The 18,693-nt window shown below is 41.3% G+C and overlaps 2 protein-coding genes and 1 long non-coding RNA gene across 5 annotated transcripts in view; 2 read left to right on the plus strand and 1 right to left on the minus strand.

Annotated features, from left to right (window-relative positions):
- Positions 1–5,836, plus strand: part of STK38L (serine/threonine kinase 38 like) — a 51,789-nt gene extending 45,953 nt beyond the window's left edge. For both annotated transcript variants that reach the window (XM_065032585.1, XM_013368512.3), the window contains exons 13-14: positions 37–128; positions 1,643–5,836. In XM_065032585.1, the coding sequence (XP_064888657.1) occupies positions 37–128; positions 1,643–1,770 (220 nt within the window). In that variant the 3' untranslated portion in view covers positions 1,771–5,836. The remainder of the gene's footprint in view (positions 1–36; positions 129–1,642) is intronic.
- Positions 5,837–8,485: 2,649 nt separating this feature from the next.
- LOC110362246 (uncharacterized) lies at positions 8,486–15,067 on the minus strand. The gene is made up of 2 exons (XR_010466668.1): positions 14,933–15,067; positions 8,486–13,398 (listed from the first exon to the last, which is right to left on the minus strand). It is a non-coding gene; the product is annotated as an uncharacterized LOC110362246 (long non-coding RNA).
- Positions 15,068–15,098: 31 nt separating this feature from the next.
- The window catches only part of BMAL2 (basic helix-loop-helix ARNT like 2), a 37,943-nt gene continuing 34,348 nt past the window's right edge, over positions 15,099–18,693 (plus strand). For both annotated transcript variants that reach the window (XR_010466659.1, XM_065032555.1), the window contains exon 1: positions 15,099–15,346. Coding sequence is in view for 1 of the 2 variants with exons in the window: in XM_065032555.1 (XP_064888627.1) it covers positions 15,286–15,346 (61 nt within the window). In the remaining variant the exon portion in view is untranslated. The remainder of the gene's footprint in view (positions 15,347–18,693) is intronic.

Here is an 18,693-nt window from a genome sequence, read left to right on the forward strand (position 1 = left end):
AGTATTCACTGTTCTGGCATTTATTTCTGTTTGCAGGGAAAGACCAGCTGCAATCCCTATAGAAATCAAAAGTATTGATGATACTTCGAACTTCGATGAATTCCCTGAATCTGATATTTTACAGCCAGGTGAGACCGCCATTGTAATTTCCAAATGTATGTCTATGACATACCAGAGTACTTCACAGATGCAGCTGTTATTGTTGTTTATATTAATTTTTCTGATACCCTAATCAAGGTAATATACAGGCTTGATATAGAGACTGTCTGTCAAATATAAGTGTAAGCTTATGATCTGCTTCCTTAGAACTTTGCGAGGGGGGGGAACCAAGCCCACAGATTTTAACAGTTAAATCTATTATTAAATATGGTTTGCATATAGTGAGCACAGAAAACACGGTACAGTTTTCTACCATACAGTCTTTCTAACTAAATTCTGTTAAAACATTACACGCTGATTTGCTTTTGATCTTTAGTGACTTTTGAGCTTCATGCCAAACATAATCGTTCATGTGTTTGTATGCAAAAACTTTCAGACAGATGTTTATTTAACACCGTGATTTCTGAACCTGAGTGCCTCTATAAGTCATTTATGGGGTTTTTTGTTAATTTCTTTTGGCTAGTAGTAGGAAATTCTTACATATAAAAGGCTTGATTCTCTGACATGCCAAATTCTCCCAGCTCTCACTGTTTTCAATGAATTCTTAATGGCTTAAAGATAGGCAGATACATAAAAACGATTAATTGATGGCGGATAAGTGTAGATGTGCTAACAATTGTAAGAATTAGCAAAAAGCTGTTTTGTTTTTGTTTTTTTTGAAATGGCTTTTATTTCATGACAAAGAAATATGTTATTTTTAATGCAAAAGCAATCAATCTCCAGCGGCTAAGTTAAGCTATTTAAGTCCGTATTTGGTTAACGCCAAGTACATTTCTATTAGTTTTGGCATTTCAGACCCACTGTATCACCGAGAATGTTATTGTATGTCTAAATACCTCAATATGAACTTTGATATCGACGTTTTGGGCATCTTAGATTGAAAATATTGTTGTGGAACACTAAAAGCGGCAACCGGAGGCCTAAATGTAGGAGCTCACTGCAGTGCATGTCCGAGTGCAGCACGCCAGCCATCTGGGCTGGTCATAAAATAAATGGAGGCTGTACAAGCCTCGCAAAAGCTCTGAGCAGGGAGGAAGTCCTAGAAGTAGTTTGTGTGTGATATGTGTAGTTCTCTTGGGAGAAGTCAGATATACCTTTTTCTTCTTTTTGTGGAGAAGATGGTATGTATACGTGTTTGTTGTGCATGGAGCATCCTAAATGTTTTTTGTAGCTATATATCCTGTGGGTGTTTTAGAGGTTCCTGCCAAGGTATGGGAGTCTGTTACTGTGTGTAGACATACTAATAAAAACCCAAAGAAACAAAAAACCTTTTGTGCTTCGGGGATAAGTGCTGAAATTGTAACTCTTCTCAGGCCATTGATGAAAGGCAAGTGACCTGATTAGAAACAGGATTACTTCAAGGAATTTCTGCTGTGTGGGGAAATAATAGTTCAGGACTGTTTGTCAGTGCTCTGTGAAGAGTCCTTTCAGGAGCAACACTGGTTTTAATTGTTTTGTTTTTACTTCTGTTTCTGAATTCTAGTGCCAAACACAACGGAACCTGACTACAAGTCCAAAGACTGGGTTTTCCTCAATTATACCTACAAGAGGTTTGAAGGGCTCACGCAGCGTGGCTCGATCCCTTCCTACATGAAAGCTGGGAAGTTGTGAAACAAAACGCAAACCCACAAAAGAAATTAAAACACAAACCTCAGGTAGCTGCATCACCAGACCCGCTTGGCATTAGTTATCAATACATTGACTCTGGTGCGCATCAATTTCACAAGGAAATTCTACGGGATTAGGATTTCTAAGACTATCACAGGAATTAGTTGGCAGTGCCAGCTGGCTTTTTTTTTTTTTAATATTTGAATATTTTTGTTAACTTTATTATACAAAGGTACTGGAATAAAAGGAACGTACATCCCTTTGTAACTGCACTGCCTATGTGTGTATAACGGTTAATTATGCCTCTCTGTACTGTGGCTTTGTTTGTACTGTAAACCATCTAATCCACCCGGGAGTAAAACATATCATTTTATGCAGCATTGTTATTATACTGCTTACCTGGTGGGTTTTAGATATGCAGTATAAAGAAAAAAACAACATTGCCCACATTTGCAAAATTCTCTGAACAGTTGGTCAAGGTTGTTCCAGTTGTGGTCTGCAGATACCCCATGGGTGCAGCAACACTGAATTATTTTAAATAGCAGTGTCCTGTGGGCTTACTTGTACCGTGCCTACCCTCGCTTCTCCTCGCTGGATGGCTTTATCAGCTGATCAGCTCTTCTCCTCTTTCTTCCTTTTTGCACTGTGTGTGGCGGTGAGACAGTCCCCATGATCTGTTTAGTGGTATTTCCACTTTAAATGATACTTGATGGGTATTACTGCTTCAGAGGATGATGCCTGTTGGCAACTTCAGAAGATAAAAAGGAGTGTAAATAATAATTATGAGGACTTTTAACAGAAGGGGAACTTTCTGATACCAAATTCTAAAGGGGTGGCTGAGTTTCCGGGACTGCATTCCTGCGTCTGCCTTTAAGGCAGATCATCTTCTTGCTACTCACAATTCAAATCGCCTTTCCTGCCTGTGCAAAATGTATCCTAGAAAAGTGATCAAATTGCTGCTTTTTCTTTTCTGTCTCTAAGAAGTTCCAGGCAGAAGGGATCCTGCTCTAGCCTTTTATTTCAGAATACCCTGTAGCAGCTTCTGCCAAGCCAGAAGAAATGGAGCACCCCACTAGGCTCACTCTCCTGCGGGCTCCATCTGCTTCTGGTATCTCCATCTAATGCGGACCATGGGATTACAAAGGATCAGCTGAGTCTGGAGCCCAGTTTCCAGGAACCACAACCCCCCATGACTGAATCAGGCAGAGCACCTAAATGCTGTTCTACCCAGTCTGCATGATGGTGACAAACTGACAGCAGAAATGGTTTTCCTTCTCCCAGGTTGAGGAAACTAAAGCAAAAATCCCTCCTTCTGCTGGGTGTGGTTTTGCTTCTCAACCCAGCAGCAGTTCAGCGCTGCTGGCAAATTTCTCTCTGCCTGTACTAGCATATTATCTGCAGTATGTTGAATCTATCACAGTAGAGATCTTTGATACCATTTTCTGGTTACGAAAGAGGTTTACAGCAATCAACAAGTCCCTGGTAGCTGAACAAGCAGAGTCACTGTTGCTGTCTTCCTCCTCTAAACGCAAGTGAAAGGCACTCTGAAGCCTCCACAATACCCACTGGTGTGAAGCACAGGATGTTTTGGCATACAGTTACAGAACACTCCATTAGACTGTTTTGTTTTGGTTTTTTTCCCTAGCAAAATGGAATTGACTATTTATAAAGCCATTACCAAAATATTTATTGCTGTCAGGTACCATGGTATCAGCTATTCTGAATTATTTATAAGCTTTAAAAAACACACTGGGGTGTTCATCTGCTGCATCAAAGACCGTTTACCACCAAGATTACTGTGCATCAGTGGCTTACTGATGTGCACGTAGTCTTCCCTTATCCAACAGTTAGTTACTGGGTTCCTCAAGGGCTTCAGTGATGCCTTTCTTCCAGTATTTTGTCTCCCTTCAGGCATCTGTGTTATTTATACATTTCTACATTCTGCATTTCTACAAAAAAATTTTAGTATTTAGCTCACCAAAGAGGAATAGGCAGTAACTCAGGGCCCATCCAATTTATATAGTGTTATATCAGAACACCGCTAAGCTAAGCTTTTGGCTAAATGCTGGTCTTAAGTGGGAACAGCTCATTGATCTCTGAGTTTTTCTTCTCAGATCTTACACTAATTAACACCCTCTTGCTGCCACTGGGGCAAGATCCTCTGAAATTCGCCAGTGTTGTTCTCAGCCTTGTCAATGTAGTGAAGCTCAACTTCTTTCCAACCAAAGACCATCCAAAAACAGTTACTCACTTAAATCCACTTTTATACTTTCAAACTTCATTCTGCTCATGCCCTAGTAGCTTCTGGGGCTTCACAGGAAGGAGATGCCTTTTCTAAGACCTTCAATCTGTTCTATCAAGACAGGGGAGCTTGGGCAGAAACTATCCAAGATGCAAACCTGGCCCCAAAGGACACTGCTATTCAAAAGAGAGTTTTCATTAGTTTTAATGTCCAGTCTCATCCGTGGGCACTATGTGCACCAGAAGTGGAATTCCTGCGAACAACGCGTTTCAAAAGACTACAGTTACCCTATTTGCATAATATAAAAATAAGTCTTTGCTTGAACTTGCTAAGACAAGATAAGTTTCATGGAAACTGCAAATGCTCAGTAATACGGGTGATTTTTTTTTTCCCAGTGGGCCTTGTGGGTGGGGAGGTAAATACACATTTAATTTAAAGCTATCTATTAAACATCTATGTCTGTACATACTCACTGGTTTACAAACTTGGGAAAAAGCTCAACCCTTATATTTGTAACACTAAAGATAATACTCATTTAAAAATGCGGATTATTAATCATATCAGTGCTCACATAGGAGTTATATCCATAGGGAAACAGCTTGCAGCCTACTTAGCATAACCTCCTGTATTGTGGTAGCTGATTTTTTTTTTAAACATAGCATTATTTTAATCAATAACTCAAGTTATACAAAATATTAACTACTGCTTTTAGGATGATAGATTATTTTATTTTAAGGTGAAACTGTGACACTGCAAGAGATTAAAGAGAACACAGGGTTGATCTACACTGGCTCTCAAAAAATGGAAGTGCAACATATCGTTTGTTATTTTTGTCATATTCCTTTGGATGGTTGTGTTTTTTTCCTTTGGCGATGTTTGTCATTGTGCCATTTATTTTTCTTATTCTTGAAGTACCAAAGATCCTGAAATGGCTTGATGATTGCAACCATGTGAAAGTTTATTTTCTGGAAGTATGTTTTGTTAACTTTTGTTAAAATGTGGAATTGTGTATGCAAATTGTTACCAGAGGTTTGCTGGGAAGTTAACCTATTCCAGCGGGGAGAACTCGAGTGCATTGACGGAAGTGGTGAGCCTGAATCCAGATTCTGGATCTGAAGACCCTGAAACTGGGGAGGAAGCTTGGATTGGGGAAACGCAGCTGAGCTTTTGCACTTTGTTCCATCTCCAGTCAGCGTGAGTGGCCTTAGGCACAGGACACCAGCAGAGGTTGTTTCATGCGCAAAAGGAGTTAAAAAAAAAATTTGCCAGCATTCATAAATCAAATATTGTTGATACTGCATTTGCACTGTTAAAATTTGCCTTGCTGGAGAGTTATATAAGTGTTATTTTTATAGGTCAATTGTTAAACACCTGAGCCGTTGAATACAGTATGGAATAACAGCATCTGGCGTGGGTGACTCCACCGAAGTGCAAAGGGGCTTGCTGGAAGCTCTCCACACTACCAGGATAAATGGGCACAAGCAGTACAAAGGGTGTTGCGCCGGCTCCTTCTAAAGAGGTGACTTTCCTCCTCTGCGACAGCAAGTAGGGAATACTGCAGTTCAGCCCGGTTATACTCTTAATGCTTAGGAAGTGCTCTCACTTTTTCAATAATGCGAGCAATTACAAGCATTGTAACATACTGTACCTTGTCCTTTTAATGTTGATATATTACAGCAGCTCGTTCTTGGAGTCGAAATGGCAACTGCTATATTTTTCCTAGACTGTTTCATTAGTTGTGGTTGGGAAAGTTACATAGAAGCATTATAAAAATTTATATGAGGCTTTTTACAGCATTTGAAATAAAAGTAGCGTTCTTTTTGTAAAGTTGTGGTATTTATTTTTTCACACCGGTGTACTGGATTTGTTTTACTTCCAAAACGGGAGACATCTAGGGAATTGAGACACCATTTTGTATATTCTCATCTTGAATTCCGTGGACGGTGATAACCCCAGTGTCGCTACTCCCAGGCAGAAAGCAGAGATCACAAAAATCGCCCAAGTTGTACCAACTGCAGTCACATGAAACTGCTTCTAAACTGGTTCTTGCTCTTCACAAAGGACCTCCAATTTTCTTCCCTGTAGGCCATAATTTATTCAAGAAAGCCTTCCATGGGCCGTTGTGTCCTTTGATTCACTATAGAAATGATTTTGTCCTACTGTTCCCAGTTCCTTGCTGAGTTTAGGGCAGCGGGAGCAGACGCAGTTGTGAAATCGTCATGTAAAAAGTGATTACAGAGTTGAGCAGCTGAAAGCAAAGAGGAGCTCGCAGCTGCTGACTGGCCTTATCTGGGGTCCTCCAGTGAATAACAGCCTTCCACCAGAGAACTGCTGCTCTCAGTAAATGACACAATTTTAACTGAATTTTATGAATTCTATTGAATGGGACTACACTTTTCTCCCAGTAACCAGATATTACATCTCAGAGCTACATATCATAAGGAAATACAGGCTTAGTTCTTTATATCCTTGCGTTATTAAATTGAGTATTCCTCAAAAAAAACCCAGCACTTTAATGGTAAGTATAAAGGCTATGCCTTCAGCATATGCGGAGATGTTTTTCTTTTTAATCAACCACTTTAATGTATTGTTTATAAATCACACTGCAAATATCTGGTGCATTTTTCATTTTTTTTTTTAATTCTTGTACAAAGTGTGCCTTGTCCCTAAGGAAAACAATTACACTTTTGACAATAAAATGCCTTTCTGTCAGTCTTCCTATGGAGAGAGAAGAGAGGAGCATTCAAAACAGTCTGTCTGTCTTGCTGTTGGGAGAGATGACAATAGTGGTTTTAGTGTGGACTAGACAATGGTGAATTCTGCCCTTCAGGCACTGCTTAATCTACTTCCTTAAGGTAGTTTTCTCCATCATGCATGTAAATGTTGAACATCACAGAGGTGTTCTAAAATGTCTATCCTACACCTGAATTTCAAAGATGAAAGCATGTTTTAAATGTGAGTGCCAGTAGACAATAATGTGTCAGCCATGCACAGAATGCTACTCTGCTTAAAAGTCGTCGCCATCTAAAAGATAACAGGTGCTTTAACTATTGGGGCAGTTCAATGCCAGAGAAGGGCACGTTAACGTATATATAACACAATGAGCAAATTATTTTTTCAATAGTAATGACACTGGGATTTGTACACTTCATGGCACAAGAACACTTCCAGAGTCAGTGAATCTTTACTCATGCAGAGAGAGTTTGTCTCACCACCTCCTACTTCTCCCACTACCTCTCTCCAGGTTTATTTGATAGCATGGAGGTTTCTGCAGGGAAATGGGGTATGTAGGCTTGAACCTTCTCGTGTTGAGGAGGGAAATTAACCCAGGCTTTTCATTTCCCAATCGAGTCAGAGCTCTGCTAGGAACAGTTTGTTTCTGATTTGAAGCGACCCTTGGTGCCACATCTCGTTTCTGTACCAACTGCTTTAATCTGTTTCTAGTGAGGCACCATCTGCTGCTGCTTCTCTCTCCTCCAGGAATACGTGGCTCTCTGCATGTGCTGTCGCTGGGCATTCCACCTTCCTGTGGTTGCTGTTCCTGCCCCTCTGGGTGTCTCTGCCCACCCTCCCTCTTCCAAAGACCAAAAATCTTTGCTCTTGCCTCTATATTTCCTGCCCACAAAACTAAATGATGTTGAGAGGTCAGCTCATCAGTAGAGTAAGCGCTGTGACCTTGAAGCTGTTGTGCAAAAGCGTAACCACAGCCCCTGCTCCACATTTTGAGAAAGAGATGGCAGATACAGATAGCAAGTGTTACATACACACCCATTCTGCATAACATCTTGTTTCTTTCCAGGGCTGTAAGCAGAATCTGCCCCTCAGTGCAGATGTATGGGCCACAATATGAAGGTAATGGAGCTCCAACGGGAAGCAGGTGCCAAAATGTTCCCCCAGGCCATGTCTGTGCTCATGCAGCCATCCGCAAAACTTTGAGACTCGAAATGGGAGCACTGATTTGAACACACACATCCTTAGCGTTAGGACTTAACTGCAATACCTCTGCTAGTCTCGGACACTTGATTTCCCAACAAAGCCTACTTCTGACTTCAATATATCTATTTAATAATAATGAATTATCAGATAAGAACTTCAGTGACTTTGATCATGACAGAATGAATCACTTGTAAACTAGACACTCATCTCAAGATTTTCAATCCAGCAGGCTGCCTTTGAGGTCTCATCCAGCTCCCACTGACGTCAGCAAAAGATCCCTATCTAAAGGATTTGAAGCCCAAAGAAACCAGTGAACAAGTATGGTCTCAAAAACAAGCTGTTTGCTCGTGCTTTTATGGTCTTTACAAATGAGACAAAAAGATTTTACAATCTGTACAATTCAACGGGTTGAAAAGCAATCCATGAAGAGGATGCCTTTGGGCTTCAAATACAATGCTGAGAAATTTGCACGGTACTGCTATTAAAGAAGAAAACATTACCTATTTTTTAATAAACAAAATCCAACCAATGCCTCAAGGAAACTTTGCAAAACATAAGATTTATTTAAATGCCTTTTTCTGAAACAGCATAGTACATACTTGAGCCCCAGTATGGATTTTACATGTTCCAGGAAGCAGACAGATCGGCGTGACTTCTCAATTTGTGAAGTTCACGGGCAGTGAACAATGTGCTTGATGCATTCAACTGGCACAGTTCTGCTAAACAGACTCAGGGGTCACTCTGTGCAGCAGTCGTCAGGTTTCGCTTTTCAGCTGTGTCTCGACCAAGAGGCACAGGACGGAAGGTGGTTCACGTTCCTGTATCTTTGCATTGTTCCTGTACCAGGTGTTTAATATGAGGCTGTTAACACTTGAAAAGACCAGGAATCTGTACTGCGGGTGACAAGACTACTTCAGCCAAGGAGAAGATTTTCAGACATCGACGTAATGCATTGTTATCGGGACCTTTGTGGCCAAGATGGATGAGACAATCGCAGCTTGGAGGTTCAATAACTGGTTGTGTGCAAACCCAAGAAAAGGTGTTTTGTCCTTGGAGATGCGCTGCCCTCACAGCTGGTTGTTTTCTTTTAGCCACAGCAGAAAAGGCACTGGGTGGGATCTCACTGATCCTAGAGAGTCAGGACTCTGCTTGGGGACCGCCACTTGTCCACCGTGGGCACATTTCATTTGCTTTTCGTTTCAACAGGCCCCCAAAGCATTTTTTTTTTAAATCCTTGTATAGATTTGTAACAGCAATACTGTTTTTCAAAGACATCAGGTATTAAGCTCCTGTTAGGCATCCAGAAAATACCAGATTCTGCTAGGAATGAAAAGGCTATTGAAAAACCAAAGATTATTTTGTTTTTAATCAAAAGTGGCACCATCAAATTGAGACACTTTTAGGTAAGAGAGTTACATGCAAGTGAATTACTTTGTGGGCGCGAACCTCACCAGCCAGGACTCCAAAATAAAGTAGGCACTTTGGAAAATGCTAATCTTTTTTACTTGTTTTAGTTTTGTTAGAAAACCACAAAGTAAATTGATCATCCTACTGGCTCCAATACTGAAATTAGAGAGGGAGAGCATTTAGGATTTGGAAGTTTGTCTCAAGGTAAACTTGTTTCATCATGCAAGGAATCTGTCCATGATTCATAGGTTTTTAAGGCCAGACTCCATCACTATCACAATCCAGTCTGACATACTGCATACCATAATGCATATAGCTTCACTCACTCTATTGTGCCAGCACAGCACAGCATGTTGCTGTCAAAGCCTGAATTCTTTTGTGCCCTTTTTTTACCTTCTTTGAACCACTTCTGTACCGATTATTGAGTGGAAACAACTTTAAACAGCTTATTTTTGTCACTGGCTGATTACAGTATGATTATGCTATTTATATAATTTTTGAAGCAAAAGGCTTTCCTGATTTGGGGAAGAACTATTGCTTTCAAGTGATAGTAGATTCTACTACTACAAAGGCACATGATTTATAGCAAAATTAACAAATTGCTTGTGGTGCCCTTAAAAGTAACCCAATGACCTTCAAGCACAAACCACACACTAAAAAAAGATTTAAAAAATAATTGTATTCATCCCGCTTGGCTGTTCACCTGTATTCTATAAAAACGTACTTGATTCCCAAGATAGCTCTTGTTCTTTACATTCCCTTGAGCCATGTATTACCTTGGTCTGAGGAGAAACCATAAACACTTGTGTTCTGGAAAAGCAGTCTGTGAAAAATCTGTATTTGTATTTAGAGGTATGCTGAGTAACTTCAGTTTACTGCTATTACATTTCAGTAGGAAAAAAAAAAAAGCTAGCTCACCCTAAGCACTCATGTAAGTATGTTTTTATGTGGAGCAATACAAGTCACTCAATAACACGGTCAAGCTCTCAGTGTTCCCTCAGAGGAGGCGAGTGCTTTTTCCAGTCATTCTGAAATGGGTGTCTTAAGTGCAGCCTGCATGAAGGCTGCTTGGCCTCAGCAAATAGACAAAGAAATTCACCCCCTCTTCAGGATAGTATCTCAGAGAAACGCTGGCTGGGTGCTCTTCATGCCCCGTGTAACAGTGAAGATGCACCATGCGTTGGATGTCATCGATCATTTACAGAAAAGAAAAAGGACTAATAACACCAACACCTTTCAAGAGCTGCTCAGTCTCAGGCTATTATTTAACTACTCCGCGGTTTGATTGTTACTTTTACCCCTTTAGCAAATATTTATGTAAGTTGTTTGGAAAAAAGAGGCTATCTATTGCTTACATAAAGCATTCTGTTTTCTATTTTATAGCTAAAAGCTCCTCGAGAGAAAGTGCTCACCCCAAAACAGGGCAAAAGTACCAAGTGTGGCCTACTCAAAATCAGTGCCTTACATAAACTGGGATCCTGCTCTGCCAAGGCTCAAGGCTAACTATATGCTACATATGAAATGTATGAAATGTTCAATGAAAAGACCAATCATCACCTTTGAATAAGAAACAAGTATAATAAATGATGCTTAAAATTTGTGTTAATGAATTGGCATTATTGATCTGATTTTCTGACATAGACATATCATAAAGTGCCAAAAATTTCTGCATTCATTTAATCACTTCTAGTGTTGCAATAAAAATATTAAAATAAAATGTGAAGGTCCATTAGCTCTCTTTCTAGTGAGTCAGTATAAAAAACCCCAAAATACAACCAACCAAACAAAAAAACCCCCAACAAAACAAAAAAAGACCAAAAACAAGCTACTGCATTTTGAGTATCCTCGTTGAATGTTTCCATATGGAGTTTGTATTTCATAGCTGTTAAGCTATGAAGTTTGTTAAAGCCATTTTCTGGAAATACTTCAATCTTTAACTCACTGAGCTTTACGACAATGGTCATTTTCACCTTCTTGTGGCTACCGAGTCTCCGAACCATTTTCGGTCAGTGTGGCTGACACACTTTTCTGAAATCTCATCATTTGCGTGTCCACTGATGATGCAAACCGGGAAGAGGAAGCTCCCAGCTTCAAAACCAGGACAAAAGAGCATTTTAGCAGGGCCAAACATGACATGAAAGCTTAAAGCTTTCTATGAACAAATTCTTAGAATTTTTTTTCAATATCAGTTGTAGTATATGAATAAAACAAATGTGTATTAACAAAGATTTTCTAAAAGGTAGCAACACTAACTCCTGCTTTTTAGCTCTTCTACTGCTTTTTATTTCAGTAGGACAGAAGTAGCTTGTAATTGTTTTTCTCCAATACAAATTCTGTAAGATCAACTGAACTCAGCATGGTGGAATTTATATATCATTGCAATAGTAACTGTGGGATTACGTGTAACTTAAAATTCTGAGATGAAAATGTGGATTTGCAATCAGCAAAAAAGTATCTTATGAAAAAGTGTGCCTTGAGAATGTCACAGCAGAGCAACTGCAATTGTTCAGCAACAGTCCCAGCTACCAATCTTCCATCACATTACATTAAATTCATGAGTGTTCAAATGGATTTTGCCCATGTCATTTTGTGAAAATTTACTTTCTCAAGTTCTTTACAGTGTTTTGGTAGATATACATGTTTATACATAACTAACATAAAGACAATACTGAACTGCTGTCTTAGAGGGGATGATTGAAACAGAAAAGCAAAGATATGATGAGACTTCTGTTACAAGGCATTACCTTTCCCAAGATAAAATATTTACTTTTCTATACAGAGAGAACAGACCTAGAAACAGCTGTTTTACACATATGAGGTTTCTTTCCCGGTATATCAAGCTATAGTAAGAATCTTTAGTAGAACTTCAGAATGTCATTAATTTTTAAGCGGGGGGGGGAAGCCCCTCTTTTTTTTTAAGAGAGTCAACAGTAAACAGTTTCTTGTAATTTTATAAATAACCATAATCGCCTGTAGCCTTACCACCAGTGGTGAGGTGCTTATAAACATTACTACAAGAGTCTATCTACACTGTTTCTACAGCTCCAGATTCATTGTTCCATTGCATGTAACTATCCTCTTGAAGAAAAGAGCCTTTCAGAAAACTATATTTTGAGCAATTTATGTCTGCAAGAGCAATTTCATAACCCATATGGTTGTTTTAACCCTTTGCATACTTACAACCTCCTTTGACCTGGACAGATAACTGGCATTCACATACGTATTTCCCCTCAGCATAATGTAGTCAAAAGATGAAGTAATTGTGTAAAATATTCTTGCTTTTATTAAAAACAAGTGCACCTTTTTTGTGTCTTTAGTCACACCTCCTTTTTCACCTTTAAGAAAAGGTGCTTTTCTTTTTATCTTAAGAGTAATTTTATTATGTCTCCAGGACCCCCTCCAAAAATAACTTGACTGCAGCTTAAAGATACACATTTTAACAAGCTAGGTATTAACCATTAGAACAGATGACAAAATAACATAATATACTTTGCAAAGTATTACACCTACTTTTGTTAGTTCCAAAGGAACCCCCGTGGCTAACAGAAAGAAGCTCTGAAAGCCCATTGTGCAGTACAACTGCAGAAGTAGCTTCCTTCCTTCACTCAGGTCACTGGTCATCTGGATCCAGCCTTGCTGGTAGGTGATACCAGCCACACTGTACATGCAACTTCCCTCATACCTGAGTTTGGCAGGCACACGTGCAGCCTGTGAAGATGGCGCAGGGAAGAATGTGCGAGTGTCAGGCGACAGCCTATTCTGCCACACCTACAGCTGGAACTGAGCAAGCACAAGTTACATCAGCATTAACAAGCAGGGTAGGACGGTTAGAGCGGTTCTGCCAAGTGGAACTGGCATTTCTGAGGTCCTGGTGCACATACTGTTATACATTCCAGAGGTTTCATTTCAGACTAGCTCCAGTGGGGACTTGTGGAGCGAATGCCTGTTAACAGCTGGAGCACATTAATCTCTCAGAAGTGCATCTTGAGGTCTTCATGAAAAAGGAATATACTTTGCACACATCAAGAGTACTCCAGGATGTGAACCTAAGCACAGTGAGGCCAGAGGGTAGATTGACTTCAAAAGCACATGTCTGATATTAGCAAAAAACACACCTGCAGCCTCAGCATCTAGTGCAATCCAGGTCTATTAACACAACTTAGTGTACTGGTAAAATTTAAGCCTATTTTTATGTTATTTTTATTCTACGTGTGACTGTTCTCTGCCCTGCTGGACCAGATGACCTGAAAAGGCCTCTCCCACCAAAATTATTCCAAGATCCTGATTCCTCCTCAGAGGTCTCCTCTGCACCATGCCCTGAAAATGCAACAGGTACTCAGACCAAGACACAGCAGTTTTTGGACTTGCCTCACAATGCAAAGGCCAGAAGCAGCCTGCACCTCTGCTGGCTCTCCAGTGTGCCAGAAGGGAGTGGTGACACCACCATCATGTATTCAACATGGCTGTCGGAAACTATTACCTTGCAAATATAATAGGCCCAGGCAGGATCTCTCAGCAAAGCATATTTTAATAACGATTCTGCAAGATCAAGTGTTCTACCTAAAGGTAGGCACATGTAATAGGGCAAAAAGCCCCTGCTTATATCCCCCCAAATCCCAGCCGCAATTTCCCTCCCCTGTTCCCCATTGGTTGGGTAATTCAGGGCTTATAGACTATCCAACGCCTGCCTCAGTTTACATATTTCATTCATCTAATTTGAACAATACCCTTCCCCTCATCAACCTATTTAAAATATAGGTTCCTGGCCCTTTGGATACCCTTCCCCCTAGATTAACTTGTAGATACATATATCAGTATGCATTCTGGTTTTAGTCTGAAGAGACTTTGTTGTACATTAATGATTCATAGTCTGATGTCTCTCAGTCCTTCCCCCCTGGGCTGGGGTCAGGCACCAGCTTCTTAGTTTTGTAAAAACAACATTCCTTTGTCAAACGTTCCTTACAGTGGCTGGTGCATAGAATCATAGAGCAGTTTGGGTTGGAAGGGACCTTCAAAGCTCATGTAGGCCAACCCCCTGCAATGAGCAGGGGCATCTTCAGCTAGATCAGGTTGCTCAGAGCCCCATCCAGCCTGGCCTGGAGTGTCTCCAGGGATGGGACATCTACCACCTCCTGGGCAACCTGGGTCAGCGTTTCACCACACGTAAAAAATTTACTCATGTCTGGCCTGAATGTCCTCTCCTTTAGTTTAAAACCATCACCCCTTGTCCTGTTGGAACAGGCCCTGCTCAAAAGTCTGTTTCCATCTCTCTCACAGGCCCCCTTTAAGTACTGAAAGGCTGCAACAAGGTCTCCCCGGAGCCTCCTCTTCTCCAGGCTGAACAAACCCAACTCTCCCAGCCTGTCCTCACAGCAGAGCTGTTCCAGCCCTCTGATCATTTTTGTGTCCCTCCTCTGGCCCCTCTCCAACAGGTCCATGTCTTTCCCGTACTGAGGGCTCCAGAGCTGGACGCAGGATTCCAGGTGGGGTCTCACCAAAGCCGCCTGCCCCACCACCACAACTTCCCTGGCGGGTCTCAGAGCTCTACATGGGGGCTGCGCGGGTGGCGCCAGCACTTACCCACTTTTCACTTCCAGCCCTCCCCCGTGTGGGGATGAGGGAAGGACGCCGGCCCGAGGCGCGGCCACACCGGTAACCGCCCCATGTTCCCCCGCCACCCCTGACCTGCCGCCCTCGGTCACCGGCCGCTCCCTGCTCGAAATCTCGCGAGAAGTGTCCCGCGGGCCGGGCGGGGGATGGAGGAGTTGCTGCCGGTGCTGAGGCGGCGCCAGTGAGAGGGGGAGGCTGGCGGGGCGCCTGCGAGCCCTCCCCCGGGCTGGCCGGCCGGCCGGGCTGCTTCTCCTCACCTTAGTTCACCTCCTGCATGCCGCCAGTGCCAGGGGCGCTGTGCAGCGGGGCAGGGGCCGCCCGCCATGGCCGAGGCAGGAGCGGAGAGCGCCAAGGGGGCCGAGGAAGAGCGGCGGGCCGCTGAAGGTGGGGGCGGGGGCCGCTGGGGAGCGGCCGTTGGGCGGGTGTCCCGCGCCCCGCCGCGACTGTTGTGTGCGGCGCGTTGCAGCGCGGGCGGGGGGCGATCGTGGGTACCTGCGGGGTGCGGTGTGTGTGTCCGTCTGTCCGTCCGCGATGTGGCACGGACGAGCCCTGAGCGGCGGCTGTTGTGAGGTCGGTGGCCGTGGTGCAGGGACAGGGCTGCGTGTCCCCGGGCTGGGCACGGCCGTCCGTGGGGTGCACCGTACCCCTTCTGTGAGGGCTCTTCGGGCCGGTCACGTTCCCCGTGTCGCTCTGTGGTGGTGGGTTTTTATAACTGCACGAACTCTGGCCCAAAGTAAGACCTGCAGCTCGCTGACTCGTCTCTCCCACTGGAGTTCAGTAGAGGTGCACGGGGGTGGATGCACCGGCGTTATATTCTGCACTTACAGAGAAATACCAAGTACAGTGTTCACTCTGTGCTTCTGTTTATTAGTTATAGATGTGTCATGATTGTTATGGATTAAAAATGTTTTTGTTTCTTTAGCTTAGTCTGTAGCATGCTGATTCTGATACACAGCCGTTTTATGTGTTCCTAAAACGCTAGTACGACTTCTTGTAGGTAATCATAATTTAGCATTTTAGGTATAGTGATTTTTACATGTGTGTGTATGGATGCCCACGCTTGTATGGTGACCAAGGTTTGATGTTCCTTCCTTGTTCTTAATCATGTTTCTGCTATTAAAACAAGGCTAATTGTAAACCACCAGCTGTTCGTGCTCCTCCTGCTTTGAAATGAGTGTGTTGCTTCCCCTCTCTGAGGAGAAAGGAGTGCTTTGCAAGAGCTTTGAAAAACAAGAAGTGAGCAAATGTCTCTTCAGTCATCACTGCAGTTCTGTTTAGTTAGCACCAGTTCTTCTAGGTTTATTAGGTGTTTTCTAAACTTGTGCTTGTGTTGGGTTATGTGTGTTTTAGTGTATATGGGGATCCTGGCTGTCTAGAAATACTTGACATTTTTCTGTTTCTGCTGCTTGATTGTTTAAATACTGGCATAATTTTGTGGCAAGTAATCCAGTGTTTGAAAATAAAACGTTTTTTGTTTTTGTTTTTTTTTTTTTTTGTAGAGTTTTTGAAATCTGTTTAATTGTTTAAAGCAATGATTTACTGTTTCTTTATCATGCACATGCTGTAAGGGAAGGAAATAATCAAAATAAAATGCCAAATGTGCAGACATTACAAATAGATTTGGGAAATCAATGTTTGGGCTTTCATGTTTTGTTGTAAAAGAACCTCCCCTCTCTTGTTTCTTTTGCTGCTCATGTCTATACCTATTCTTTTAACAGATTTTGAACCAACAGTCTTTTTCTATTAATAATTCTTTTTAAAAATAAATGTATCTTATTTTTGTGGAATAAGTCCACACTAAGGTTAGCTACTTAGTATTTTTTTTTTTTTACTTGAGTGTACACATTATTGTTGGTGTACTTGCACCTTATGAAAAAAGAAAACCTCTAAACTGGACAGTTCACACCAACTAAGAATCAAATTCATTGTGAGACAAAAAAATTTGGTGGGTGATTGAGAAGTGAATCGTTGTGCATACCTTGAAAATTCCCTGTTTGGTTTCCAGGGCCGGATGAAACCATGGAAGTTCTGCAGCTGACTTGATGCGGATCAGCATTATACAATAGTATGAATCAAAAACTTACAAGAAAATACCTACCGTCTGTTCCTTTAGCATTGTATGATTTGAGAGTTGTTTTGGTTTTGTTTTATTTTTCTCCAATAATGCGCTACAATACACAAGACTCGATTTCTATTAGCGACCTGGTTTCAGCTTGAAAGTGACTGGGAAGGCAGGGTAGCCTTTCAAGGCCTTGTGTAGTATCTTTTCATTAGCTGGTTACAGTCGTACTTTTTAATACACTGATAAGTTGGGCCGAATATTTGGTGTCTGAAATCTCTTAAGTAAATGTGTTATTTAATTGGTAAGTTGTGATTCTTGACTACTTTCTTCTGAACAGTGAAAGTATGTAAATATAGATGCAGGAAGTAATCAGTTGTCTATGTTAATGTTTGATTTATATTTCTCTAATTCAGGATGTTATAATTTTTTGCTTTCATTGTTTTGTGATATTAAAACCAAATCCAATGTTAAGTTAATCTAGAAGAGTTTATTCTCTGTATGGTATTGTTCATAAGATGGTTGTGTTACTAAGGTCTCTGTATCTTGCTCCTGCTTTACACATGCTTATAAAATTTGGGGAAAAAAACCCCTGTTTTAGACAGTACATTTCTACTGTTTCCACAGCTTAACCCCGATGAAAATTGTTGCCCCACCTTTCAATGAGAATATGCTGTGGCCTATTTTAAAGCTCTAAAATAAATAAATAAAAAGAATCACAGAATGGCTGAGGTTGGAAGGGACCTCTGGAGATAATCTAGTCCAACCCATCTGCTAAAGCAGGTTCACCTAGAGGAGATAATATTTAATACAGTTCTCACCCCGTTTAGAAAATATGGTTCTTTGTTTTATAGGTGTTCAGATCTGCAGGATCTGTAAAGGGATGCGTATCACAGCACCTGTAACTTTTTTCCTCACATCTTACTGTGTGTATATAGGATATAGGTATAATTTTATTGTTTTCTTATGAAAAACTGCAGTAAGAATTCATTAAAACCATTTTAGAAAAATAACTCCATAGTAAAATAAAGAAATTTACATGACATTGAGTTTTTTGAATTTATTTGACTAGCTGTTCTCTGTGTGTGCATGCATGTGTACACAGATATATCTGTAATTGCTTAGGTAATCAGAGAGATATCTTAAAAACCAGCATGTCGGCTGAGACAAAATTTAAGAATCTAATTTGTTGTCTTGGGTAGTATCTCTATTTAGAAAAATTAGGTGGCTTGTGTGCCTAGATTTGTGTGTATCATCTCTGCTTCTTTGCATGACTGCAGTGCTAAGGACTTTAGACTGAGACCCTGAAACCAAGGAAGTGCTCAGAGGCTGTGTGCACATTAACGTTTTGGTTCAGAGCAATAGTGTTGGTTTGAACTGAATCCCCACTCATCCCCACTTACTGCTCATTGATTTGGTTTGCAGAACCGTTTTGGTATAAATGAACTAGACTCCTTTCAGAAGAAACTCAACCAGAATCTTATTGTAGCGAGGTTAGTGCTACTCCAGGCACATACCAGACGTACTCCAACTCCAACCATAACGGACTGAGCTAGTGGTTTGTTCTCAGACAATATTAAAACATGCATTGTAAGGATTTTTGGCCCAGTGAACCAGACTAAATGTGATTTAGTGTAAGCTCCCTGAACTACTTACAAATTAGAAACAGGGG

This window comes from Columba livia, chromosome 1, assembly GCF_036013475.1.
Source record: "Columba livia isolate bColLiv1 breed racing homer chromosome 1, bColLiv1.pat.W.v2, whole genome shotgun sequence".
Classification (NCBI taxonomy): Eukaryota; Metazoa; Chordata; class Aves; order Columbiformes; family Columbidae; genus Columba; species Columba livia.